The 26,991-nt window shown below is 42.9% G+C and overlaps 1 protein-coding gene across 4 annotated transcripts in view; it reads right to left on the bottom strand.

Moving 5' to 3' along the window:
- Nucleotides 1–146: 146 nt before the first annotated feature.
- Nucleotides 147–26,991, bottom strand: part of arhgap27 (Rho GTPase activating protein 27) — an 88,524-nt gene continuing 61,679 nt past the window's right edge. For all 4 annotated transcript variants that reach the window (XM_016994514.2, XM_008113195.3, XM_008113194.3 and 1 more), the window contains 12 exons: nt 25,953–26,066; nt 23,286–23,353; nt 18,650–18,737; nt 10,901–11,005; nt 10,076–10,174; nt 8,660–8,762; nt 7,426–7,551; nt 7,080–7,178; nt 6,573–6,650; nt 5,821–5,955; nt 4,084–4,189; nt 147–2,846 (listed from right to left, as the gene is read on the bottom strand). In XM_016994514.2, the coding sequence (XP_016850003.2) occupies nt 2,669–2,846; nt 4,084–4,189; nt 5,821–5,955; nt 6,573–6,650; nt 7,080–7,178; nt 7,426–7,551; nt 8,660–8,762; nt 10,076–10,174; nt 10,901–11,005; nt 18,650–18,737; nt 23,286–23,353; nt 25,953–26,066 (1,299 nt within the window). In that variant the 3' untranslated portion in view covers nt 147–2,668. The remainder of the gene's footprint in view (nt 2,847–4,083; nt 4,190–5,820; nt 5,956–6,572; nt 6,651–7,079; nt 7,179–7,425; nt 7,552–8,659; nt 8,763–10,075; nt 10,175–10,900; nt 11,006–18,649; nt 18,738–23,285; nt 23,354–25,952; nt 26,067–26,991) is intronic.

Below are 26,991 nucleotides of genomic sequence, written 5' to 3'. Positions count from 1 at the left end.
TTCAACCAGGATTTTGTTTCTGTCTTTCGTGATTGTTTTCAACTCTGGATGCTATCTGTGGCAGGACAGTGGGACACAAATGTAATAAAATATAAATCAGCTTAACTTTTGGTGTGATCAATGTATCATTCCAAAAAAATACACACTTGTTTTTTTTAAGGGTTACTGTTTATTTAAAAATAAAACATCACGAATGATGGTTGAGAGCAACAATTTTTCTTTGGATCAGTCATCCTAAAAAAGGCACAATTTCTAAAATCAACACCCGCTTAACATAGGAAGTGAGATAATGTGTCAGGAGTTGGATCACTCAGTGTTTTTTCAAAGCCCGCACCACAATGGGGATGTGCTAATTGTTTATTACCAAACTGAAGCTTCCAGGTCTCATATTTCTGCTGAGACAAAGAACAGACACAATTATCAGTTCTTTGCAGGAAGAGGAAGTAATTTTCCAACAAATATTTAACAAATAGGTAGTTATTTGCACTACAATTTATATTCCTGTTTAGAAATGTGCACAGCTTCAAGAATACACCCAGAGAGCAAAATTCAGCTCTTCTACAACTCTGTTTTCATTGACTTTGCTGTCATGACATAGGAGGCAGTGAGTGCTAAGCAGAAGTTGGAAAAGTTGCATTTTCAAACTATAGCTCCCACAATCCCCAGCTAGTATAGCCAGTACTCATTCTGACCAGGGGATTCTGGGTGCTATAATTTAGAAATTTCCCAAGCTCTGGTAATAAGGCACTTAACAGTAGTAGCATAGTGCTACTGCTTTCTCAAGTTTTTCTTTTGGGCGAATCAAGTTCCCTATGGATACTGAAGTAGTCACCACAGTGCAAGGAAAGGAAACAACTTGTATTGGCTTAGACCGGAGGCAAAGACATGGAAAAAGCAAAATGTCTTTGTGATGGATGAGTGTGTGTGGTGCAGCAGAGCCCTCAATGCCCACTAAAGTCTAAGATGCAACCATCTTTTCCTGCCTCACTTGAGAAAGGAAGGTTGTGAGGTGGATAGGAAATATCCTTTCTTTAAAAAACATCCCGATATAGCAAAGTCACTGAATTTGCTATCTCCATGTGCTCAGTCATTACAGGATTACCAATCCAGAGTCAAGCTAGAGCAGCAGATACACAGACTTCGAACTTTGAGTACAGCAAGGTAAATGTCATTTTGGAGCAATGTTCTCCATAGGAGGGATAGAGAATGTGTGACCCTCCAAATGTTAGTGGATTGCCACTTGTATCAATCACAATTACTGCCTTATGATGGCTGATGGCCCAAATAATATCTTCAGGGCCACATCTTCCCCATCCCTGTCTTATAGTATATCATTGTTGAACCCTGGATTTAGCACCAAGAGCACCGTGGAAGAAGGGAATTGCAGGGTTGTTGTATGTCTTTCGGGCTATGTGGCCATGTTCCAGAAATATTTCTGGAACATGGCCACACAGCCCGAAAGACATACAACAACCCTGTGATCCTGGCCATGAAAGCCTTCGACAACACGAAGGGAATGTTGCCACAAATCCATATTCAGCACAACTTAGTAGAGTGCACCAAAGCTTGGAAATGATACTTTTTGAGACTGGGATTGCCAGAACTCCCCAGCCAACATATCCACTGGCAATGCTAGCTAGGGGATTCTGGGAGTTACAATCCCAAAAAGCACCTTTTCTGCTCTGTAATAATTGCTGGATCCACTACTCAACAATAAGCTGTATCATCCATCATCTGATCTTCTTCCTGTGGAAATACAGAATACTCCAAGAATACTCCAAGTCACAAAATCCAGTCGTTCCCCATGGGAATGTACATTCAAAGGCTTTTCTATCAAGGCGTCTAATTTTTGAAGAGATGTGGGACACATTGTATATGGGAAGACAATGGACTTGTCTATGAGAATAGTGAAGCAGTAGCATAGGTATACTAACAGTACAGCTTGGCTTCTAAACCTGCCAGATTTCACCGGACTTCCATCCAATTTAGACCTCATTGTTACCCATACCTAGAGCAGGAAGCTAAACAGACACACATCAAACTCTCATAGCGTGATAAGTTCCCATCCTTTCAGCCAACTCACACACATATATTGGAATGAATAAATAAATTAGAAGCCTGGGGTCAACGCGACAAATTTGCATTCTCTACCATGATCATGGATTGGTAGCTTGCTGTTTCTTGCGCTGCAAGGAAGCAAACAAAGATCTTGTGGATGCCAGACGGCACAGAGTCAGGGAGTCTCACATTCAAAGGAAGCGTGAAACATCTTCAGCCTTACCTTGTTCACCCAAAAGAGTCACAATACTTTAACAATACAATTCCCAGAATTATTTAACAGGAAACCATGACATTTGAACTCGAAACCGTCATGTTGGCATAGCTATAAAAGTCTCCTCCTTCCCAAACATTTGTCCAAAGCAACAATTTTGCCCGACAATTAGCTTTTTCTTCATGTCCAACAGGAGTTTCATATCCCACGTGCCTAGCACTGGAAAAAGGCAATCACCAGCAACCTGTAGCGATAAGTTTTATTGCTTGTCCATGTACTCTCTTCCCAGTTTGATATCACACTGCCCAGCAACATTCTTCCTGTAGCAATGTGACCTGCCCTTGCGTTGAGGCCAATCCTTCATTCACCCAGACTCCTGTGTTCTGCTGGGAGGGTTTAGCTCTCTGGGAATATGTAGCTGAGGTGGGTTAGGATTTGCTCCACAATCTGGTTCTGGAAAACCATGTGCATAGTCATATTTCCTTCTTCGACCTCTGGTTTCAGTAACGTTGGTCCAAACACGATTGCAATGCTTTGTATGGACATCCGGTTCTCCTCTCGGTACTCTATAACCCTGAAGGGAAAAGAGGAGCAAGGACTTAGTTAAGAGAAAAAAGGGACACTGAAATGTAGCTTAGTGCATCTTAGGCCACAGAGAAAACCTTAAGTTGGAATCCTTAATTGCTTTTGGTGTCTTACCTTTGGAAATGAATGTTTATACATAAGCTTAAACCATTTATCACTGTTATATGTGTCCTTTTCATGCTCCCTTGGTATGACTGATTAGGTAAAGGTTTTCCCGACATTAAATCTAGTCATGTCTGATTCTGGGGGTTGGTGCTCATCTCCATTTCTAAGCTGAAGAGCCAGCATTGTCTGAAGACGTCTCCTAGGTTATGTTGCCAGCATGACGTTACCTTCAGCCCAAAGCTGTACCTATTGATCTACTCACATTTGCATGTTTTTGAACTGCTAGGTTGGCAGAAGCTGGGGCTAACAGAAGGAGCTCACCTGCTCCTTGTATTCGAACTGCTGACCTCTCGGTCAGCGAGCTGAGCAGTATAATCTGCTGCGCCACCAGGGGCTCCAAGACTGATTATCTCAGCTAAGTAATGAGTGAGTTATCCAAGAAGTTAGGAGACCAATGCTGAAGGCATGCAGAATCTGGAACAGAGAGGTATATTACACTATGTAACAAAATTGGAAAAATATCCTATTCCTGGTCTGAAAGTGTTATATTTAATTAAGTGATATTTACTTTGAAAGTAGTTGCTATACTCTAGAATCTTTGTTTTTGTGGCTGCCACAAACTATGTTGAATTGGTTAAGACTCTTATCAGATATTCATTGAAAAGCTATAGCAAAATGTGCTGCACGATGTCTTGCAAAAGCAAAGTTTTTGTAGTTTAATAAATTATCCCATATTTTTATGATAGAATCAATTAGGAAATGGCATTTATAACCCAGGAACAAAAACCATGTCACATAGTGTTATCAAGCCCTTCGCTGTCCACTCTACAACCTACATCGGGGGTCGGAATCCTATGGCCCTTCACATATTCATAGGCTATCATAAAGAAGTCATTTACCAATCAATTTAGGAATCGTTGGAAAAACTCACATTTAAAAAACTGCAAAATACCTGGAACCCATGGCAAGAGCTTGTGTCATGTGGTGGGCTCTGTCGGTTGCAGTTTCTTAAACGTATAGCAACGCTAATTTTATTCCATGTGATGAAGTCCTAGGTCTCTGAAGAGATACTGTATGTATTCAACAATTCAAGTCAGTTCAGATTCCAGGGAGATGCTTACCTGCAGAGGTGTTGAAAAAGAGCCCTCATGGTGTTGTGGTTTGCAGGAGGTAGAGAATTCACCAGTTCCCGTAAGCGGTGGGTTCGCTTAGAGGGGTCGGTAATTTCTGCAGTATCAAAAAAAGTAAGACATCTTATGAAGTTCTTTAACAGAAAGATATAAACTGGTGCAGGAGTTACTACATTCCTGCTTGCCAGAATACTCCGCCCTACATATGGACATCTCAGGTTCAAATGTTCATTCAAATGTTCACTGCTGAAAATCAGCAGTGCACCTACCTAGGTTATAGCATCTAGTACATTTTTATTCTTAGCCACTTTGCTTCCCCTCTCCGAGAGAAAAATAATACTGAGTGCAGATGCTTGAGATAAATAAAAATTTATAAGAAACATGTGGCATTTTATCAATGCATTGTTCTTTTCCTTGTCACTTTGTGCCACTGCAGCAATGAAAAAAAAAATGTTGCCATGGTACACATTTTCTAAGCTAACTATCACAGACAGGAGAACAAGAACACAATTGCAGTTTCTCAGCAGTACGAATGCAGTTTTCTACTGCACATAATCTGAGTGACAACTACACCGACTCCCAATGGTTCAGCTAAAGCTTACAAGGTGGAAGTGCTGGGACTTTTTCATTTGCAGGAACATGGACATTATGTATCATACATTCAAATTTCTTTTGCTCCTTTTAGCTTAGCTGCAACTTTCATAGAAGTTGGGCAAGGCAGCAGTGATGGTTAGAATGCATTTCTCTAGCAACAAGGTTTTGGTGTAAGCTCTCTGTTTTGTAATACAAAATACAGGTTTTTTTTCTTGATTGGTATTTAGGATCCATTACCTTCACAAAAGACCTGCTGATGTGGGGTGGAAAACTGCTAAAATGGATTTGTGAAAATGAAACCAAGAGCTACCATTGAGAGAACTGATGGCTGTAATGATGTGCATTTATTTCAAAATTTACTATTCAATCACTGGTGCCTTCTCTACTTTCTAAAAAATGGCAAAAAGGTATTAACAGTCAATGTTTTAGGTAAAGGCAATTATTCCTAAGCAGACAGGACTGACATTTATTTTAGGCTTCTGGATGCGGTGAACTCTTAATTCTATAATTCCAGAACAGAATTCCAAATGAGTTTCCTAGCTTGAAACCTGATAAGGACCTTATGGCTGAAGAAAAAAGCATTTTTGCTTCTCTTTCTGTAGAATTTCTCTCTCTTTTTCTTTCATTATCTCTCCCTTGCGTCTATCAACCTTTTCCTGAAAATAAACCTTAAAATAATATACATACACACATTACAAAATGTGAGCATACTCAAACAAAGATAGGTAAAGGTTTTCCCCTGACATTAGTCTAGTTGTGCCCGACTCTGGGGGTTGGTGCTCATCTCCATTTCTAACGCCGAAGAGCCGGCGTTGTCCATAGACACCTCCTAGGTCATGTGGCTGGCATGACTGCCTGGAGTGCTGCTACCTTCCCGCTGGAGCGGTACCTATTGATTTACTCACATTTGCATGTTTTTGAACTGCTAGGTTGGCAGAAGCTGGGGCTAACAACAGTAGCCCACCCCACTCCCCAGATTTGAACCCCTGACTTTCCAGTCAGCAAGTTCAGCAGCTCAGCAGTTTAACTCGCTGTGCCATCAGGGGCTCTTCAATCAAAGATAGCAAGGCTTTTATATGTGCACACAGTTCATTCCCCAACCATCTTCCAACTCAAAGCAATAGCCCTTCTTACTAATGGCAGCGATGAATTTGTCAAAATGGCTGAAAGGGAAGAGTGGCTCTGGCAGCTCTCGAAAAAAGAGCTTGAGTGCCCCGGTGATAACATGAACATCATCCCAACGGCCGTCATCAAGGTCCAAGCGCTCATCTGTAGGAGAAATGGCAGAGCATCAGGTGAGATAACTGCATCCAATGTTCTAGAGCAAGAACAGTTCTAGCCAGCATAGCCAAAGCTGATGTATTTAGGGAGTGATAGTTCAACAACATCTGAAGGGTAAGACAGGTTCCATCCCTGCTCTAGTGTAATAAAGAACATGTTCAATTGTGGATGATAACTCCCATATCAGCAGAGCACTAAATCAACTGCAGGCTTTAATGGAGCTCTCCAAGGTTCTGAAACTATGTTCAGCACTTTGGACAGCTCCTGAAAGGCTAGCCAAAGTTTGGAGTGGATTTACTGCCCCACTGACATGGCAGCCACCTTGTCACTACTGAAAATGTCAGCATTGCTCTGTTAAGCTAGCAGCTAGAGTCAGCTAGTCAGTTTGAGGAAAGTCGGGTTTCTACTTATTCTCTTTTACTCAAGTACAGCCTTTTGAACTTTTCAACTCCCCAATTCTATTCACGCTAACCAATAGTGCCACACTAGATCCTTCCCCATCTATTCGAATTTCCTTTAGTTTTAAAGTGGGAGCTATAGGAGACTCCCACTTGAAAAGTGCTTGTTGACTTTCCCCACCAAGTCGCAACTGCCAAGGTTCTTACCACGGTCAACTTTGTAGCGCAGTTTCTGTATTGTAGCTAGATTTCCACTTATCCGGTAGAGTCCATCAATATCCAAGCCTAGAGAGAACAGAAATGACAGCATTTTTTCTTTAAAAGCCCATAAAGTATTGCCATACATGTTTTATGGTATATATGTTGAGAAACCATGCAAGTTAAGGAGATCTGCATATACATTCCTTACTTTGCATGAGTTATTATGTTATTTGTGGGCTGGGGCAAGGAATTAAGCATTTCTGGAACTTCTGCTCAGAACTTTTCTGAGCTGTCACTAGAATCAAAGTTTTAGAAGCTCAATCTGACAGGCAAAAGGACTAAATGGTTTTTAAAGAAGGTAACTCTCAGAACCTAATTAAAGGGAATACTATAAAGCAATAGCAGTTATACAAATCCTGCTTAATTTGCATTGTGAACATCACTGCAAGACTCATAATATGGATTGCCTGGGCAAAGAATCTCAAAGTTATGGGTGCAGAAATTATTGTGTACCTCTCTTCTCCACAGCGGTGATACATTGCTTAACAAACTGAGGCACAGTACTCTTCTCACGGTCGCACAGGACTTGTAGAGCGCATCCAAACACTTGATCTGAATCAACAAAACATAAAGCACACCAAATCAGAAATTCAATCACACATTTAATCTGGCCAATAAACCAAAAGGTTTATCTCACTGACAGTAACTGGCCTATCATGGCAAAGTAACATAAGTTATAAACACATTAAAAGTATTTAGAAGCCATAAACAATCAAGCAGTTATCATGAAATGTAAAAACATCCAAGAAATGTACAAAGGAGTAAAAAAAAAATTGAACCCCCAATGTGATTTTTATACCTTTGATGTAGCCTCGTTCCCGCAGGGACTGGAGGGTCGGACGCTTCTGCAAAAACTTCCGGAGCTTATTTCGGACTTTGTTGGTATCAGAGTCTGAGTTGAGCGAACTGGATGAGTGCCAAGAAGCTGCAGGGGAGTAAGTTAGGCAATTTGTTATGGAGGATGGAGAGATGTCACTGTACAGCTCCACTGAATTTGCTCATGTGTTCAAGTGGAGCGGGGAGAGGAAATGTAAGCTTGTTTCTTAAAGATAGAATGCTAGAAATCTTGCATTGCAAAACCTTACAACCTCTGTGGATGCCTGCCATAGATGTGGGCAAAATGTCAGGAGAGAATGCTTCTGGAACATGGCCATACAGCCCTGAAAACTCACAGCAACCCTGTGATTCTAGCTATGAAAGACTTTGACAACATAGTGTATTTTAAATATATATTAGCCCAGTGCTCATCTGGGTGTTTGGGACTTCAACTCCCTGCTAGCTTACCAGCTGTTAAGAATTATGGAAGATGAAGTCCAAAACTTAACTAGCCAAACCCGAGTCTCATATCTGTTGCCCATATCTCTTGACTACACGTAGTTTAATTTATTGATGTTAGGTTTAATTTACTGATGTTAGGCTTTAATTTGATGTTAGGTTTTAATGTTATTTCTATATGTGGGGTTTCTCTTGGATTTTATGTCGGTAGTTGTTTGTTTACGGAGGCATTGAATGTTTGCCACTGTATTTTGGAATCCGCCCTGAGTCCCCTTGGGGAGATAGGGCAGAATACAAATAAAGTCTATTATTATTGACACAACGACATAGTCTGACACAGCAAACAAGATAGATATGCTGGATTTCGTATCACAAAATCACAAGCTGAACACTTCCCAAGCGTTTAGGACTGTGTGATGTATTTTTGGATGATGCGCGCAGATCCCAGTAAGGTGGCCTTTTGCAGTTGGCAGACTGTAATTTTGTCAATGTCTATTGTTTCCAAATGCTAGCTGAGATCTTTTGGCATATTATTATTATTATTATTATTATTATTATTATTATTATTATTATTATCCTCGTATTTATAGATGAACATAATACAATGTACAAATTGAAGGCCCCTTTGAACTTTCACCAAACTTATCATGTACTGCATATGACATTTCCATTTCTGCTTATGTCAACCTTCCAACTTTTTAAAAATCCCATCCTGAAATTGAGCAGCAAATGTAACATTGACAAATAATGACACAGACCTGGACTCTTCTTTTCACCCTCTCTCTCTTTGTTGCTTCCTGGAGTCTCCTTGGATTTCAAATCTGTGTTTTCTTCTTCCTCTTCCAGAGGGATGTCTGTGGGCTGGGAGAAATACAAAGCATCTTTTATCATGCTAGCTACAATATAATTGACTTTTGCCTTTCTGAAATGACTAAGGGTGCTTCCTGATAACCACTCCTAGTATTACCCTTCAAAAGGCATTGTATAGCCATGGTGTCTTGTAGCTCCTAAGTGAGTTTCATGGGAGTTGTAGTTTTACAAGATCTTTAGCTCCAGCTGGCCATAGAAATCCAGGTAGGGCTAAGAAAATCCCATGATAGGGTTACCTTGGGGTTGAAACTTGAAGGCACATATATGTAGATTACATTTCTGAGGCTTTGCTTCCTTGTCCATCCTGAATATCTCAGAGCTCCACAAAGTTCATTATAGGAAGATAATGCTCTTCAAATGTGAAGGGGATTTTTTTTTATTCCTAGGTCACATATTTATGTTTTTTTGACACAGAGAAACTCAGCCTCAACTGCTGCACTTTGCTACAACAGGTTGAGTATAATTTATCCAGAAATCTAAGATACTCTGGAATCTTAGAGTGGCTAAGTTAGTGGCACTTTTGCTCTCCGGTGATTCAGTGTACATAAACTTTATTTCATCCACAAAATTGCTAAAATATTGCATTAAATTACCTTCAGGGTAGGTCTGTAAGCTTATGTGGTTGGAACTGGGTCTCATCTTCAAGATATTTCAATACAGTGTTCCAACACTACTTCGCGGTTCGCTTTTCGCGGACTCGCTGTTTCGCTTTTTTTTAATAAACACTAAAATAATAGTATAAATAATAAAATAATATTATAAATCCCTCTTTCTACTTCCTTCCTAAGGAGAAGCCTACAGAAGGAAAGAAGGAGAAGCCGAAGGGAGAGAAAAGGAGGCTGAAGCAGCTTTGTTTTCACCTCACAAGGTAGCAGCAGCGGCAGCCACGGGAGCGCACATGTGTGTGCTTGAGAGGCGAGGAGGGGACTTGCCAGTGAGATTGTAAACAACACAAATATAACGTCCCTACTTTGCGGATTTTCACTTTTCGCGGGTGGTCCTGGAACATAACCCCCATGATAAGTGAGGGAACACTGTACTTATATACAAGCAAATACAGGCATTCCAAAATCCAGAGAAATCTGGAACTCAAAACATTGCTGGTCCCAAGCATTTTGAATAAGGGATACTTTCTGTAGCTACATCTAATATTCCTACAAAGTCTGTAATTCCCTTCTGGCAGAATGTCTGTACATTTCTCTTAAATTCTGTGCCAAAGAAGTATCTGTCAGGGACTTTATCTGGCTTCTTGTTGAATAAAGATCGTGTCAGAAACACCATACTGACATCCCTTCCCTTCTCACCAGTTTGCTGATGCTGTGAGCAATGGCCTTCTGCCACGTGCCAATGATGGTCTCTGAATCATGCTGGATCAGGTATTCAGAACCATCCCGTGTTTTCAGCTAAAACAGAATTACATAATGATACAACAGTTGATAGAACAATCACAGTATGATATAAGACAGCTATCCAGAGCCCCTGGTGACGCAGTATATTAGAGCACTGAGCTGCTGAACTTGCTGACCGAAAGCTCACAGATTTAAATCTGGGGAGCGGAGTGAGCACCCGCTGTTAGCCCCAGCTTCTGCCAATCTAGCAGTTCAAAAACATGCAAATGTGAGTAGGTCCCTCTGGAGGGAAGGTAATGGCGCTCCATGCAGTCATGCCGGCCACATGACCTTAAGGGTGCCTATGGACAACGCCGGCTCTTCGGCTTAGAAATGGAGATGAGCATCAACCCCCAGAGTCGGACATGACTGGACTTAATGTCAGGGATAAACCTTTATCTTTACCTATCCATCCCTAACTTGCAAATCTCAGGATTCCACAAGATAGATCTATAGATGGATCTAAACTTTGACCCTACCGCCTGTTAGGGATTGTGGGAGTTAAAGTCCAAAACACCTGGAGGGCTGAAGTCTTCCCATGCCTGATCTATAGCAGTTAAAGTGAAATCATAGCACTATAACTACATACAATTGACCATCCACATGTGTGGTTATAACTTTTGTGGATTCATCCTGGTTCTAGTGAGTGCCATGGGTCTTTGCTTCCTCCCCCTGAATTCCAGCATCACCAGTTGCTATAGATACCCACACAGGTCACCAGAGAAGGTGACCATCTCTTACCTCCAAGACATTCTTTTTGCTAGACTTGTCTTTGGCTGCCCAAGAAAGTGTTGCTCCTTGAAGATCCACGGTATACTCTGGGCAACTCAACACAGAAGGATGTTTCTAAGAGTGAAGCAAAGGGAAAGTTAGGAGCCCATGTCAGAGCTTGAGACTAAATAGTTAGAAATATTTACTTACTTGTAATCAAGTTCAGTTTTTCAATATAAAAGCCATCACTAAATGATTGTCAAGGACAGAACGCCACAAGATTCAAAGTAACAGAGTTTATTAGATTACAGAACTCAAAAATGCCCGTAAAACACAAGGGCCAGGCAGTTTTTGCCTTTAGGAGCAAAAAGGGGCAAAAGTAAATGTTCAAAAGATAAACCGGATTAAACCGGAGTTTAATCCGGGTAAAAACAAACTGCTTGCTTCAGCCTGGGTATAAACGAAACGAAAGCCAAGGAACAAAAGATACAAAGAATGCAACTAATTGGCAGCAGATTCCTCTCTGCTGCCAACACTGTGCTTAGAGTAACTTGCGTCGCTCCCCCACACACACAGCAGACAGGATCTCCAACACGAGTAAATCAGCCAAGGATTGTAGCAGTTGAGTAGACCAGTTCCGTTCCGTAGATCAAAGCCAGAAGCAGACGTTTGTAGTTTTTCCAAGTCCAAGAAGGGGGGAAGACAAGCCGTGGTCAGTTCAGTCCGAGTTCTCAAAGCAGGAGATGGCGTCCGTCAAGAAGACGACGGAAGGTCAAGCTAATAAGAGTAAGCACAGGTTTGCACAAACAAATGCCCACACAATCCCTCCCGCCGTCTGACCCTGGATTCCAATCAACTTACGTCACAGCACAGGAAAGCACACAAGTCTTCAGGGAAGCGTCCCACACACACACGGATCCCAAGCGTTTGCCCAGATTACCTTGCCCAACGCAATTTGCAATTGCTCTCAAGCCCCATTTTATGCCAGTTACAAATCTTCATCACTGTCAGCTGTCCTCCTTAACCCGGGCGTTTCCTCATCACTTTCCTCGTCAGAGCTGGAACACCTCTGACTACGCCCAACAGCATCTCCAGCTGTGGATCCCGTCCCATCCCTCCAGCTAAGCCATGGGTCTAATCCTGAAGGTCCCCATTCATCTTCTGTCCCATCATGGCCAGTGGCACCCACTTCCTCCCTTACCCGAGTCCAATCCATCTCATCCTCCTCCGAGCTAACCAGCCCCTCCTCCATTCTCTCCGTAAACCCTTCGAAAGACTCCTCGTCAGATGGTGCTGCAAATATGTCTCGCAGTCTTTTTCTCTCTCGCTCCTCGAGAGTATCTGACTCTCGAGGAGTCTTACGCCCACGTCTGTCAGTAACAGAGCCATGAGGCTCAATCATAACACTATCCCCTCTCACAAAGGCCTCCTCCCCCGATGGCGGAGAAGTGGCAGTGATATCTTCCGCTATAGCACCACGACGACTAGAGGTATCAAGTTTCAACAGCGAACGATGAAAGACTGGATGGACCTTTAAACTAGACGGTAAACGCAAACGAAACGCAACAGAAGAAATCTTTTTAACGATAGGAAAGGGACCCAAATACCGAGGCGCAAACTTTCCCCCAGCCTGTTTAATATGTTTGGAAGATAACCACACCAAATCCCCTTCTTCCAACTCCTCCCCTGCCTGCCTGTGGCGGTCAGCCTGAGTCTTCTGCGTTGCCTTAGCTTCCAACAGTAAGCGACGGGCAACATCATGCAATGCAGCCATTTCCGTAGAGCGGTACACAGGGTCCGAAGAGACCACATTGGTCGACGGCGCCACACCTCCCCGTGGGTGAAAACCATAAGTTAGCTCAAATGGCGTATGCTGACTAGACGTGTGCACCGCATTGTTGTAAGCAAATTCCGCCACCGGTAACCACTTTACCCAAGCCGTGGGTTGATCTAAACAAAAACAACGCAGATACTGCTCTAAGAGCCCATTAACCCGTTCCGACTGTCCATCCGTTTGCGGATGGAAAGCTGAAGACACGTTTAACTTAGTCCCCAAACACTCATGGAAGTGTTTCCAAAAGCGTGACACAAATTGCGGAGCCCTATCTGAAATAATCACCTCGGGTGCTCCGTGCAAACGATAGATGTGCTTTGTAAATAGTAAGGCCAACGTAGGGGCCGCCGGAATGGTTGAACAAGGAATAAAATGAGCCAGTTTACTAAATAAATCCACCACCACCCAAATACAAGTATAACCCCCAGACTTAGGCAAATCTGAAATAAAATCCATGGAAATGATTTGCCATGGCCTCTCCGGAACAGGTAAAGACGATAACAACCCTCTAGGGCGCCCAACAGGCGTCTTACTCTGCTGACAAATGGCGCAGCTGTCACAAAAGCGCAGAATGTCTTGCCGCATCTTTGGCCACCAGTAGCTCCTGGTGATAAGCTGTACGGTCTTGAACCTGCCAAAGTGCCCAGCCATGGGTTCGTCATGGTGGGCTCTAATCACCTCCAACCTGAGGGTCCCCACTGGTACGTAAACCTGCCCCCTACGCACCAATACCCCGTCTTGATCCTGGAGATGTGGCAGTATGGTACGGTTACCTGCAGAGAGCAGCATCAGTTGCTCCTGAGTCCACACATCATCCTTCTGAGCCTCAAGGATCTGGTCATGTAACCCAAGCTCATTATCTACAACACACAGAGAGGCAGTAGGCAAGATGGTCTGACATACTACCTGCTCATTGGTCTTAAATTCCGGCTTGCGGGATAAAGCATCGGCCCGCAAGTTTGCCTTCCCCTCCACGAACTGCACCTTGAAGTTAAACCTGGAGAAAAACAAAGCCCAGCGGATTTGACGCTGGTTTAACTTCTTTGCTGTTTGCAAGTGCTCTAAGTTCTTGTGATCAGATCTGACCACGATCTGGTGCCGTGCCCCTTCAAGCCAGTGCCGCCACACCTCAAACGCCACCTTAATCGCCAACAACTCCTTCTCCCATATGGTATAGTTCTGCTCGAAGGGTGTTAGTTGCCGCGAGTAAAATCCACAGGGACGCAAGGTCCCTGAGGAATCCTTCTGAGACAATACAGCCCCCAACGCGTAGCTAGAAGCGTCCGCTTCTACCACGAACGGTCTGTCAACATCAGGATGGGTTAGTATGTTGTCCGATTGAAAACTAGACTTTAATTGTAGAAACGCCTCGTGAGCTTCCCGCCCCCACACAAATGGCTGTTTCTTGCGCAGAAGCTGCGTCAAAGGTACCGTGAGCTTTGCAAAATTCGGAATAAACTCCCGGTAGTAATTAGCGAAACCCAAGAACCTTTGTACATCCTTCTTAGTCTTCAGCTCCTGCCATGAGTTGACGGCGTCAACCTTATGTGGGTCCATTTTAAGTTCCCTACCTGACACTACATGACCTAGGAACTCCACTTCAGGCACATGAAAGACGCACTTGGAAGCCTTGGCGAAAAGCCCATTAGCCCGCAGTCGGTGCAGAACCTGCTTGACATGTTGACGATGTTCTTTCTCGTCCTTAGAAAAAATCAAGATATCATCCAAATAAATCACTAAAAATTGGTCAATTAGGTCCCTGAACACATCGTTCATGAACCTCTGGAATACCGCAGGAGCATTACAAAGCCCAAAAGGCATGACTCGGAACTCGTGGCATCCGAAACACGTGTTAAATGCCGTCTTCCATTCATCCCCTTCCCGTATACGGATTAAGTTATAGGCCCCCCGCAGGTCAAGCTTGGTAAAGACCTTAGCCCCTTGCACCCTTGATAACAGTTCCGAGATTAAAGGGAGCGGGTACCTATCCCGAATGGTGTATTTGTTTAGGATCCGATAGTCACAGACCAGCCTAAGTTCCCCAGTCTTTTTGGCTACAAAGAATACTGGTGCCGCAGTTGGAGAACTAGATGGGCGAATAAACCCCTTGGCTAAATTTTCATCTAGAAACTCCCGCAAAGCTTGCCTTTCCGGTACAGTCAAGGCATACAGCCTCCCTGCTGGCAGTTTCGCACCTTCTGCCAACTTGATGGCGCAATCATATGGCCTGTGCGGTGGTAATTTGTCCGCTTCTCTTTTACAAAATACATCAGAGAACTCCCCATACTCAGCAGGCACTCCCTCCATATCAGAATGAGTAACATTTAGAGTGCAACAATCCTGCCTCTTTAAGATCACTTTACGTGTTGCCCAATCTACTTGTGGGTTTACTACAGCTAGCCAATCCATCCCCAGGATCACGTCATATCTAGGCAAGCTCGTAATATCCCACACAAACGTTCCCGTTACTCCCTGCACCTCCCACGTTACTGCTGAGGTTTCATGGTTAACCACCCCAGTCTCCAGCAGTCTCCCATCTGCTCCTTCCACCCACACGTCGCATGCCTTGCGCACTCTAGGAATGCCATGCTTCTTAGCAAACTCAATATCTACATAGGAGACCGTAGCCCCTGAGTCCAGCAGTGCCAAAGTAGAAACAAGTTCCCTTCCCCCAACAGATAATGTAATGGGTACGAAAACATGCTTCCTCCCCTCAGTTGACTGCTTGAGGAGCCCTAGTGCGTTGGACTCACGTCGCACTAGGGCTGGCCTTTTCCCGAAAGCTGGGAAGGTTTCACATTACACTTTTTGGCAAAATGCCCAGCATTCCCACAGTACAAACACAAGCCCAGCTGCCTCCTACGGCTCTTTTCCTCTGTAGACAGCTTTTTAAAGACCCCAAGCTCCATGGGCTCTTCCCCCATCACCACAGGTGCCCTGGTTACATGCATGGGTGGCGCACACATTGCTTTTGAGTGTTTACGAGCCTCGAACCTTGCGTCTAAACGCAGCACCTTAGCTACTAAGGCGTCCCAGCTTTCAGCCGGCTCCAAGCGTGCTAATTCATCCTGGAGCATATCACTTAACCCGGCAGTAAATAAAAGCATGAATGCATTTTCCCCCCAATCCAGCTGGTGGCGATACAGGTTAAACTTATTTAAGTAATCCAAAACAGTCCCCTTTCCCTGTTTCAACCGATACAGAGCCCACCCAGCGTTCTCCGTGCGGAGAGGATCCCCAAAAGTATCAGTTAACAACTTTTTGAAATTATTCAAATTGTCCTTGACTGGGTCATTTCCCAAAATTAAATTAGTGGCCCATTGTCCTGCGGGACCGGTCAACAAACTCAAAATAAAGGCCACCTTGCTAGTGTCTGTAGGAAAAGCATGAGCACTGAGCTGAGAAAAATAAAGCTCCACTTGTGCCAAAAAGGTTGGCAACTTGCACCTGGTTCCGTCAAAGCGTTCAGGAGTCAAAACATGTCCTTTCACAGCCTGAGCTGTTTGGCTAACGGTAAAAGCCGTTTGCAATTGGTCTACTTTGGCCCTTAACTCATCCATCGTCTTCCTGACGGGTTTATTGCTGCAATAAACTTTTTATGGGCGTTGGGCAATCTGTCAAGGACAGAACGCCACAAGATTCAAAGTAACAGAGTTTATTAGATTACAGAACTCAAAAATGCCCGTAAAACACAAGGGCCAGGCAGTTTTTGCCTTTAGGAGCAAAAAGGGGCAAAAGTAAATGTTCAAAAGATAAACCGGATTAAACCGGAGTTTAATCCGGGTAAAAACAAACGGCTTGCTTCAGCCTGGGTATAAACGAAACGAAAGCCAAGGAACAAAAGATACAAAGAATGCAACTAATTGGCAGCAGATTCCTCTCTGCTGCCAACACTGTGCTTAGAGTAACTTGCGTCGCTCCCCCACACACACAGCAGACAGGATCTCCAACACGAGTAAATCAGCCAAGGATTGTAGCAGTTGAGTAGACCAGTTCCGTTCCGTAGATCAAAGCCAGAAGCAGACGTTTGTAGTTTTTCCAAGTCCAAGAAGGGGGGAAGACAAGCCGTGGTCAGTTCAGTCCGAGTTCTCAAAGCAGGAGATGGCGTCCGTCAAGAAGACGACGGAAGGTCAAGCTAATAAGAGTAAGCACAGGTTTGCACAAACAAATGCCCACACAATCCCTCCCGCCGTCTGACCCTGGATTCCAATCAACTTACGTCACAGCACAGGAAAGCACACAAGTCTTCAGGGAAGCGTCCCACACACACACGGATCCCAAGCGTTTGCCCAGATTACCTTGCCCAACGCAATTTGCAATTGCTCTCAAGCCCCATTTTATGCCAGTTACAAATCTTCATCACTGTCAGCTGTCCTCCTTAACCCGGGCGTTTCCTCATCACTTTCCTCGTCAGAGCTGGAACACCTCTGACTACGCCCAACAGCATCTCCAGCTGTGGATCCCGTCCCATCCCTCCAGCTAAGCCATGGGTCTAATCCTGAAGGTCCCCATTCATCTTCTGTCCCATCATGGCCAGTGGCACCCACTTCCTCCCTTACCCGAGTCCAATCCATCTCATCCTCCTCCGAGCTAACCAGCCCCTCCTCCATTCTCTCCGTAAACCCTTCGAAAGACTCCTCGTCAGATGGTGCTGCAAATATGTCTCGCAGTCTTTTTCTCTCTCGCTCCTCGAGAGTATCTGACTCTCGAGGAGTCTTACGCCCACGTCTGTCAGTAACAGAGCCATGAGGCTCAATCATAACAATGATATTACAGATATAACTCAATGAATGATCTTTCACTCTCTTATTGTGTAACTATAACCTTTAGTTACTTTTATATTTATGGGAGGTGACTTCATTAAATGGCAGAGGAGGAACATCACATGGTCATGTATGGCCTTGTAATGATACCCTGTGTTCTTTTGTGGGTGTTTCTGTGACAAGGGAACAAGTTTGCAGAAGAGTGTGATTTATGCTACAACCCTATGCTATCAAAAGTGAAAAAAAAATATACTTTTAGTTGGAATTACACTTAAACAATGTACCTGTTCTGACTTACATATAAATTTAACTTAAGAACAAACCTACAGAACCTATCTTGTTCGTAAGTAAACTGCCTGTATATGATTGAGAGTTGGTATGAGTTGCAGAATTTAAATGCAAAATTATGAGCTTTGGTATAACAATTACATTATTAAAGTACAAGATAGTAAGATAAAAATCCACTGGTCACTGACAAACAGCTTATCTAGATAAATTCATTCCCACTTTACAGTCTAGTGCAGAGCTTTCCAAACATTTCATGTTTGTAATTTGATTTTACTAGCAAACCTGAGGTTAAACCAACCCCTTATAAGAGATATGAAAACATACATGTAATAAAAAAATGTATGGGGACACAGCATATCGCATGAAAACTTTTCATTTATATATTTAAAACATATGATTTATTGCTGACTTCATATAGACTCAGAGGTCTCATGCTACGCTTGTGTAGCTCATGTACACACTGTAGCTGACACACTAAAATGTCATGACCCAGGGTTTAGAAAGCTATTTGCCACTTCCAGTCACCAACTACATGTAGTGTCTAGATGTCTGAATCTCTATGGATCTGATGAAATGTGCTGTGTGTCTACAAACGTTTAGGTCAGTCTTCATGATGGTCACTTTTTTGCTTCAGTACAGGAACTTGCCTTAGCTGCTGAAAATGTCTAGGCTCTGTCACTGAGCAAGTCCCACCCAACAGACAATTCAATCAAATCCAGCCTTAGGGGAGGAATGGTGCAAAGGACACTCAGCCTTTTCTGGTGTTCTTGGTAAAGCTTGTGAAAGGTAAGAAAAGGTAAGATGGTTTTGGGGCTTATCTTGCCCCATTCTTGTGGTCATCAGCTGGCCTGGACTTAGATCAGGACATTAAAACATGACTGAGAGAGGACTTACCACGCCGCCAGAAGCTGAATGCTTGGAGTCCTTGAAAAATGTCAAGACACCACCTTCCAAGACTGTCCATGATGCACTCCAGTTCTTCCTATAAGAAAACCCAAAGAGAAAAAAAGAATACTTAATTCACTGAGCCATGTCAACTGAGTGACCTGAAATGGAGACTTTAGGGCAAAGAGCTTTAATATCCTTTGGAGCAACGGGCTTTATGTTTAGAGGCTGAAAAGAAACTATACAGAACTATACAGAAGCGTTCCCAAATGATGGTGGCATGGTGCAGAGGATATAAGCATTCAAGAAGTTTAGGCCCCTTCTGCACTGCCATATCATCCAGATTATCAAATAATCCAGATTATCTGCTTTGAACTGGATTATATGCGTCTACACAGGCAAATTCTGAAAGTGCCTTGGACTGCAAGAAGATCCAGTCAGTCCATACTCCAGGAAATAATGCCCGGCTGCTCACTGGAGGGAAGGATATTAGAGGCAAAGATGAAGTACTTTAGCCATATAATGAGAAGACAGGAAAGCTTGGAGAAGACAATGATGCTGGGGAAAATGGAAGGAAAAAGGAAGAGGGGCCGGACAAGGGCAAGATGGATGAATGGTATCCTTGAAGTGACTGGCTTGACTTTGAAGGAGCTGGAGGTGACCGCAGCTGACAGGGAGCTCTGGCATGGACTGGTCCATGAGGTCACAAAGAGTCGGAAGCGACTGAATGAATAAACAACAACCCACGGCCATATAATCCAGTTCAAAGCAGACAATCTGGATTTTATATGGCAGTGTAGACAGGGCTATAGAGGGTTCCATTTTACAGTATCCCTGGGTATATTTGGAACAGTTTCCTCATATGGCTCCACATCATAAATATTTTCTCAGCTAACACTAGATGGGGCAGTATCTCAACTGAATTTAAAATTAGAATATCACCACAATTTAGATTTGCAATGAGGAGAATAGCACAGAAAACTCTGGAATAGAGGTGGATTATACAGCAGACAGGAAGCACAAAGACCAATCCATTAAGTAAAAGAAGGAAGCAAAAGATTAAAGGTAAAGGTAAAGGTAAAGTTAAATGTTTTCCCCTGACATTGTCTAGCCGTGTCCAACTCTGGGGGTTGGTGCTCATCTCCATTTCTAAGCCAAAGAGCCGGTGTTGTTCATAGACGCCTCCAAGGTCATTTGGCTGGCATGACTGCATGGAGTGCTGTTACCTTCCAGCCGGAGCGGTACCTATTGATCTACTCACATTTGCATGTTTTTAAACTGCTAGGTTGGCAGAAGCTGGGGCTAACAGTGGGAGCTCACTTTGCTCCCTGGATTTGAACCATCGGTCAGCAGCTCAGCAATTTAACTTACTGGATTAAGCTGCCTGAAACCCAAATGCTTCATAGTGGCTGAAACCCAAATGCTTCATAGTAGCTTTCCTTCAAAGAAAAAACTGTGACATTAGAAAGGTCCCTAACTCACAATTTTTCTGCAAAGAATGACTCTTGGAAAGGGAGTAGGAAAAAAGAGAGGAGAAACTCTCAATATATGTTAGCAAGACAGCCTTTTGTTTCTTTATGAAAGCAGGGAATCCAAAGCATGCAACAGTATGAAGACCATCAAAATGCAGAGCAGAAAACCAACTGGTATACTGTATTCTAGACTTTAAATCAGCCACGTGCCAAAGAAATTAAAACATATCAAAAGCTTTTAGAAGGTCTGGGTGAACAAATGAGTCTTAAGCTGATATTGAAAAGCAGATTGGCAAAAGGATTTTCCTTTTTCTATATGATCTTGGCCTCAATGTAAGAACATAAGAAAGGACTCTTCAAGTGCTGGTTGAATGTGTCTCCTGGCTTTTCTGCTCCTTCCTCACACATGAGGATAACTTGCATGTGATTCAGTGTAGTGCGGATTGAATTAGTCATTTCTTCAATGCACATTTGCTAGATTGGACACAACAGCAAACTCTGATTTATGCTACAGGAGAAAATGTCAACCCCCTATTTGTTTACCAAGGCCAATGAGATATGCATTGTGGGCAAGCATTCTGGATTTCCTCATTAGGCAAGATGTTGCAAAAAGCAACTGGAAGTGGGGAGGAGAAGGCAGGGACAGACTTCATGGTGAAATCACGATGTCTGCATGGCTGGAATCTCAAGGTCAAGATTTCAACATCCTTTCCTCCCTTTTCCTCCTTCTTACCCTATTGCTTTTTATACATCTCGTAACACTTAACCCAAAGATTCTCTGGGAACAGCTGTGCAAAAACAAACAATCTAGATGGCACTGTGAAAGACTGAAAGATTTATGATACTATAAAGTTTGCTGTTTCTCAGGACAATTACCTGTAGCTCGCATTGTTTAAACAAATGAAAACAACCCATTACACTAGGTAACACCATTTGAAAAAAAATCTGTTCCTGTTTTGAAAGTATTATTCCTGTTTAATTGTGCGGTACTTACTTTAAAAGTAATTGTTATACTCCAGAAACTTTGTTTTTGTGGCTTCCACAATGAGATATCTATTGAAAAACTATAGCAAAATGTGCTGCCGGATGTCCCTCCCACAAAAAGCAAGGTTTTTGCAATTTGATAAACTTTCCCCATGTTTTTATGATAGAACCAATTAGGAAATGATGTTGATAATCCAGGAACAAAAATCATGCTATAAATGTTATTGAAATGATCACTTTCACACCCTGCTGCAGCTGCACTATGCTCACACAGTTCTTTGGTGCAAATTCCACCATTGGTTTTGGACACGATCTCACTTCCTATCTATGTTCACCCTACCCAGCAAATGAAAGTAGATTTTTTTCCTATTCCTCTCCCATTTTGCCACAACTACACAGTTGTGCAGTTTTAGCATTCTCACAAAGGTTTCTTCAACTTCTCAATATCAGGATTGCAGGAATTTATTGCACAAGAAAGAGTAGTAAAACAACAACAATACTGGATTCTTTGGCGAGTTTTTCCCAACAATGAAAAGAGGTGGTCAAAACCGGATGTCCCCAAGATTCAAACAAGATAGGTTCTGCGGGTTTGTTCTTAAATTGAATTTGTTTATAAGTCAGAACAGGTACAATTTTTAAGTGTAACTCCAACCAATATTCATATTAGCTTTGGATAGCATAGGGAAGGGTTAATATCCCTGTGGTGTTTGTTTGGATGTCTGTGTCCCTGTTCAGAAGATTTCACTTCACTTTCTGTCCCTGTGAGAATTGAATTTTGAAAAGTTTGGCTTGTTACAGAAATCAGGATTGGTGATAAAGCTTCAGCGGAGACACCTTTCCTCCATGATAACTCTTTCAGGAGTGAATTTACCTTCTATGAGGTAGATTTCTCTCACTCCCTGTTCTCTTACCCCTATTCTTAACTATTTGAAAGTTGGATGTTTGTAACTCGGGGACTGTCTGTACAATGCAACTATTCCACAGACACAACATTGTGAAAGAAACCACTCCCAAAGGTGCTTTTATCCTCCCATAATTACACTTCACCAGCCTTGTGAGATAATGTCCTCAGAGTTAGGTTGACACATAGTACAATTAGATAACAGTATTTATACTTTTTGGTTCTGGCCTCTGACTTTCTGTTTCCACTAAATAAATCATCTTCTCTTGCAAGACTATCAGAAACGGTGAACTTATACCAAGCACTTTATATATCCCCCCATCTTTTCCCCAAGATTTAGACTGAAGGTGTCTATGTCATATCAAATTTTTTTATTTCTAATTTGTTTGAAGTGTTTGGCATCATTCCAAGGACTTTCTACCCATCTTTTGCTCATAGGATGGAATTGTTGAGCTGCTTTAAAAAGCCCCCATTTGAACTGATTGTTGTGGTTGGAAATAACTGTTTTCAGCTGGACTCTTTTGAACTGATCACACCTTGACTCATTCTCTAGGGAACTACTTACTCTTTTAGTAGCTCTGCTTAATTACTTTGTTCATTAAACCCAATTTCTGGTGGCAATAAGGCAAAGCTTAGTTGCATGCTACCACCCACCTTTGCACTATCCCAGCCCCCTGCCCCCTTGTCACTGAAACTTTGTTCTGTTTTTAAATTACTGTAGAAAAATCCAATCAATTATAATGGATTTTTCAAAACTGGCCTCTTTCTTTTTGTATATTATGGACCTCATCACATTGGGATATAATCCGTTTATATCATTATGCATCCCATATTTTTTAGGACTGGATACATATTGTATTGAGATGGGATGCATACTCTCCTCATTACACCTGATTATTACGATTCTTATAATTTGAAAATACTGCACTTTGACTCATTACACCACAGAAGGTTGGCTCCTCCCAGTCCATTCAAAATACCCCCCACATTACTCTATGGCCTTTTAAAAAGTATTGTTGCTGATGGGATGCATATACATTTTCCTCTCACACACACAAACAGCGCCTCAGCAACAGAAGAATCCAAAGTATTACAAAAAACACAATTAGAATGCCATCTACAAATAATCAATTTCTGTGACTTTTGCAGATGGATTCCGACAGAATACTGATGGGATGGGACAAACATTATGTGATGGGACCCATTTGAAATCATCCTCAAACAGTCTCAGAAACAGAGTATTTACTATTTCCTAATCTGCTAAGGTCCTAAGAGAAGTCTGCTTTACCTCAAACGCTTCCCTTTATCAGTTATTTTGGTCCGATGCAGCATCCCAGCCTTTTCAAGAGTTTGTATCTGTTGGGGAGAAGAAAGCAATAGATTACAGTCAGACCTCCATATTTGCTGGGTTTCGGGCACAGGATACCCCTAAAAGTTAAACAACACAATAAATAAATTGCATGCATATTTTTACTATAGAGAACACATCTTTAGGAATTTCTAAGTGTCAAACATGACAATTTTTACCTTGGAATTACACTGGAGTCTACAAGAAGATCCACTACAACGCATTATTTTCTAGTGAAGAACCACTGGCCCTAGACCAGTGGTTCTCAACCTGTGGGTCGCTGGATGTTTTGACCTTCAAACCCCAGAAATCTCTACAGCTGGTAAACTGGCTGGGATTTCTGGGAGTTGTAGGCCAAAACATCTGGGGACCCATAGGTTGAGAACCACTACTCCAGGCATTCCTAGACAGATGTTCTTCCTGGAAATCTCCAGATCCTCCATCACAACTGGAGATAGCTGACCACAGAATCTCACTGAATGATCTAGAGCAGAGCTATCAAATGTGTGGCCCTCCAGATGCTTGCACCTCCAATTTCCAGAAGCCAGTTTGTTCAATAGTAAGGAATCCTGGGAGCTGAAGTCCAAATCACATGGAGAGCCAAAAGTTTGATACCACTGATTTAGAGATTCTCAGAGGGAACATTTTAAATCAAATCCATGAAGAATCAAATTTACAGAAAGGCAAAACCACAAACGGTGAGGGACGGGCTGTGGCACAGGCTGTTGAGCAACCAGCTGCAACAAATCACTCTGACCAAGAGGTCATGAGTTTGAGGCCAGCTCGGAGCCCCGTGTTTGTCTTGTCTTTGTTCTATGTTAAGGCATTGAATGTTTGCCTTATATGTGTAATGTGATCCGCCCTGAGTCCCCTTCGGGGTGAGAAGGGCGGAAAATAAATACTGTAAATAAATAAAATAAATAAATATACTTTGAACCAATCCTGGTTGTTACGGAATAGTCCAGATTTCAATATGTTCCAAGTGCCCCTTTTGCCTAATGGAAACATCCTGCTAAGCAAAGATGGATGAGAATGCTGACAACAATGAATGAAAATGTGAGAAGTTCTTCATATTTAAAATGGAAATAATTAAAGATTTTAAAAAATAAAATCTTGGAAGGTCTGCAAGAGACAATTTCATCAGTACAAGTCCAGCAATTTCAAATTGTAATCTCCGAATAGTAATCTCTGTCTATCCAACCCTGTTTAATTGGGGCGCCACTGCTTTTTTTCTCAGAAGCTTCTTATCTCTGACACCTGGATGGCAGACAGCTACCATCTTCATCATACTAAATTTGGCTGGCACAAATCGGGGGGGGGGATTTATTTCATAATTTCCCCAAATGTAGAGAGACTTCCCCCTCGTACTTGAGATAGCAATTTGCAAAATTCAACTGCAAGAGAAAGCAACATCTAGCAACTTTCCCTTCCTTATTCTTAAATTTCTCAGTCTGGCTTAAGCAGTTATGTTAATGACGATCATGTGTAAAAACCAAAGCCCAAGAATGGTACCTGAATTGATCATGTGTCCAATCCAGGTTTTACATTTGCATTAGAAAGCCAGTTGAAAGAGTCCTCTGTTAGGTAGAGAGAAAACACTTTTGGATGACCCTTCAAACTGCTTTTAAATGCTCATTCTTCAGCCTTGCCTTTATTCAGTAAATATTTTCTTCTTTACTTTGGCCTAATTGTATTGGATCAAAACACAACCATGGTAGTAGTGGAAAACTAGTGGCTTTAGCTGAATGTATTTGGATGGTGCTGGCCTTGGGAAGTTTGCCATCAAGATTATTTTTAAATGTTTAGCACTTCCAAATATGACTAACTCAAGGCCTAAATACCCTAAAGCAGTGGTTCCCAACCTGTGGTCTGTGGACCACCAATGGTCCCCAATAACTAAAATATGGTCCGCAGCCTCACCGTGACACCGCTGCAATAGGAGCAACTGGTCTTGCGAAACCCTCTTATAGTGCCAAGGCAACAGGGATGTTAGGAGGGGAGAGGCTGACTACCCATGAAACGCATAACAAGAAGCCTCCTGACTGCTGTTTCTCCTCCCCCTCCCTCCCCCTGAGTGGAGCCATTCCATGTGGTGCCTGGAAGCAGGGGCGCCTTGGTGTCTTCGTTTTTACAGAGGTCATTTGCTAGGTCTCCTTAGATGCATTGCCCAGCCTTCCAGTTACCAGCCAAGAGAAGAAAGAAAGATAATGGGAAAATTAGGTGCTATCTTTTGGATTCCTGGTAAATGGCAGGAAATTGTGTCTTTGGAGTGTTGTGTCATTTCGTTGTTCTAGTAGCTTTTTCTCCTGATGTTTCACCTGTATTGGTGGCTGGCATCCTCAGGAGGAAATGCTGCTAGGACACGGGCTTACAGCCAGGAAACCACACAACACCCCAGTGATTCTGGATGTGAAAAACTTCAAAAATACAATGGGGGCTTTGGTTCACTTCTTTATATCATCTCTTCACCTTTTCCAGTGAAGTTGCTTATGACCTTAAATGCACCAGGGAGCATAATGTTTATTTGCTTTCTTGTATCGGTAGGGACATGGAAGTTCCAGTTCAGATTCATCCCATCATTCCAAGAAAACACAAGTATTCACTTACCTGCTCTTCCTTCAAACCAGAAAAAGCTGCTGAGCTGGGTGACCAGTTCCCAAAAGGACTGCTGTCCAGGCTAGACCCACTGCTGGTACTGTGATGATGTCCAGACACATTCACCTGGGTAAGAGTATTGGTTCAGCAGAGTCAGCATGGAACATACTGTAAGGGCACTTGGGCTACGAATTGGTCCCTCATGCCTGGACCCCTGCCTCTTATGATGTTCTCATCACACTACCCCCCCCCCCCCCACCTTACTCCAATGAGCTCAAGGTGATATTCATGGCTCACATCTTCCACACTTTATGCCCAATAAAATTCTGGAAGGTAGGTCAAGCTCAAAGAGAAGCCACTCCAATGTCACACAATGAGTATCATGACTCAGTGGGAATAAGAATGTGGATCTCTCAAATCCCAAGTACAGCATTATAACCAGTGCTTGACATAAGTGGATGATGGTGGTGATATATTTGTTGTGTGTTTCCCGGACTGTATGGCCATGTTCCAGAAGCTTTCTCTCCTGACGTTTCACCCACAGCTATGGCAGGCATCCTCAGAGGTTGTGTCAATATACCCCACAACCTCTGAGGTTGCCTGCCATAGATGTGGGCAAAATGTCAGGAGAATGCTTCTGGAACATGGCCACGGAGCCTGGAAAACACACAACCCTGTGATTCTGGCCATGAAAGCCTTCGACAACACAGTGATTTTTTTTTCGTGTCAGGAGCAACCAGAGTTGCTTCTGGAGTGAGAGAATTGGCCGTCTGCAAGGACGTTGCCCAGGGGACGCCCGGATGTTTTGATGTTTTTACCATCCTTGTGGGAGGCTTCTCTTATGTCCCTGCATGGAGCTGGAGCTGATAGAGGGAGCTCATCCACACTCTCCCCAGGTGGGATTCGAACCTGGCAGCTTTCAGGTCAGCAACCCAACCTTCAAGTCACTTAGTCCACTATGCCATCTGGGGGCTCCAACACAGTGATAGATTTTCTTTATCCCAATAGGTGACCCTCCCATCAAATGGATAAGCTCATGTGACCTAAGAGA

This window comes from Anolis carolinensis, chromosome 6, assembly GCF_035594765.1.
Source record: "Anolis carolinensis isolate JA03-04 chromosome 6, rAnoCar3.1.pri, whole genome shotgun sequence".
NCBI lineage: Eukaryota > Metazoa > Chordata > Lepidosauria > Squamata > Dactyloidae > Anolis > Anolis carolinensis.
This window is presented reverse-complemented; position numbering and strand designations above follow the sequence as displayed.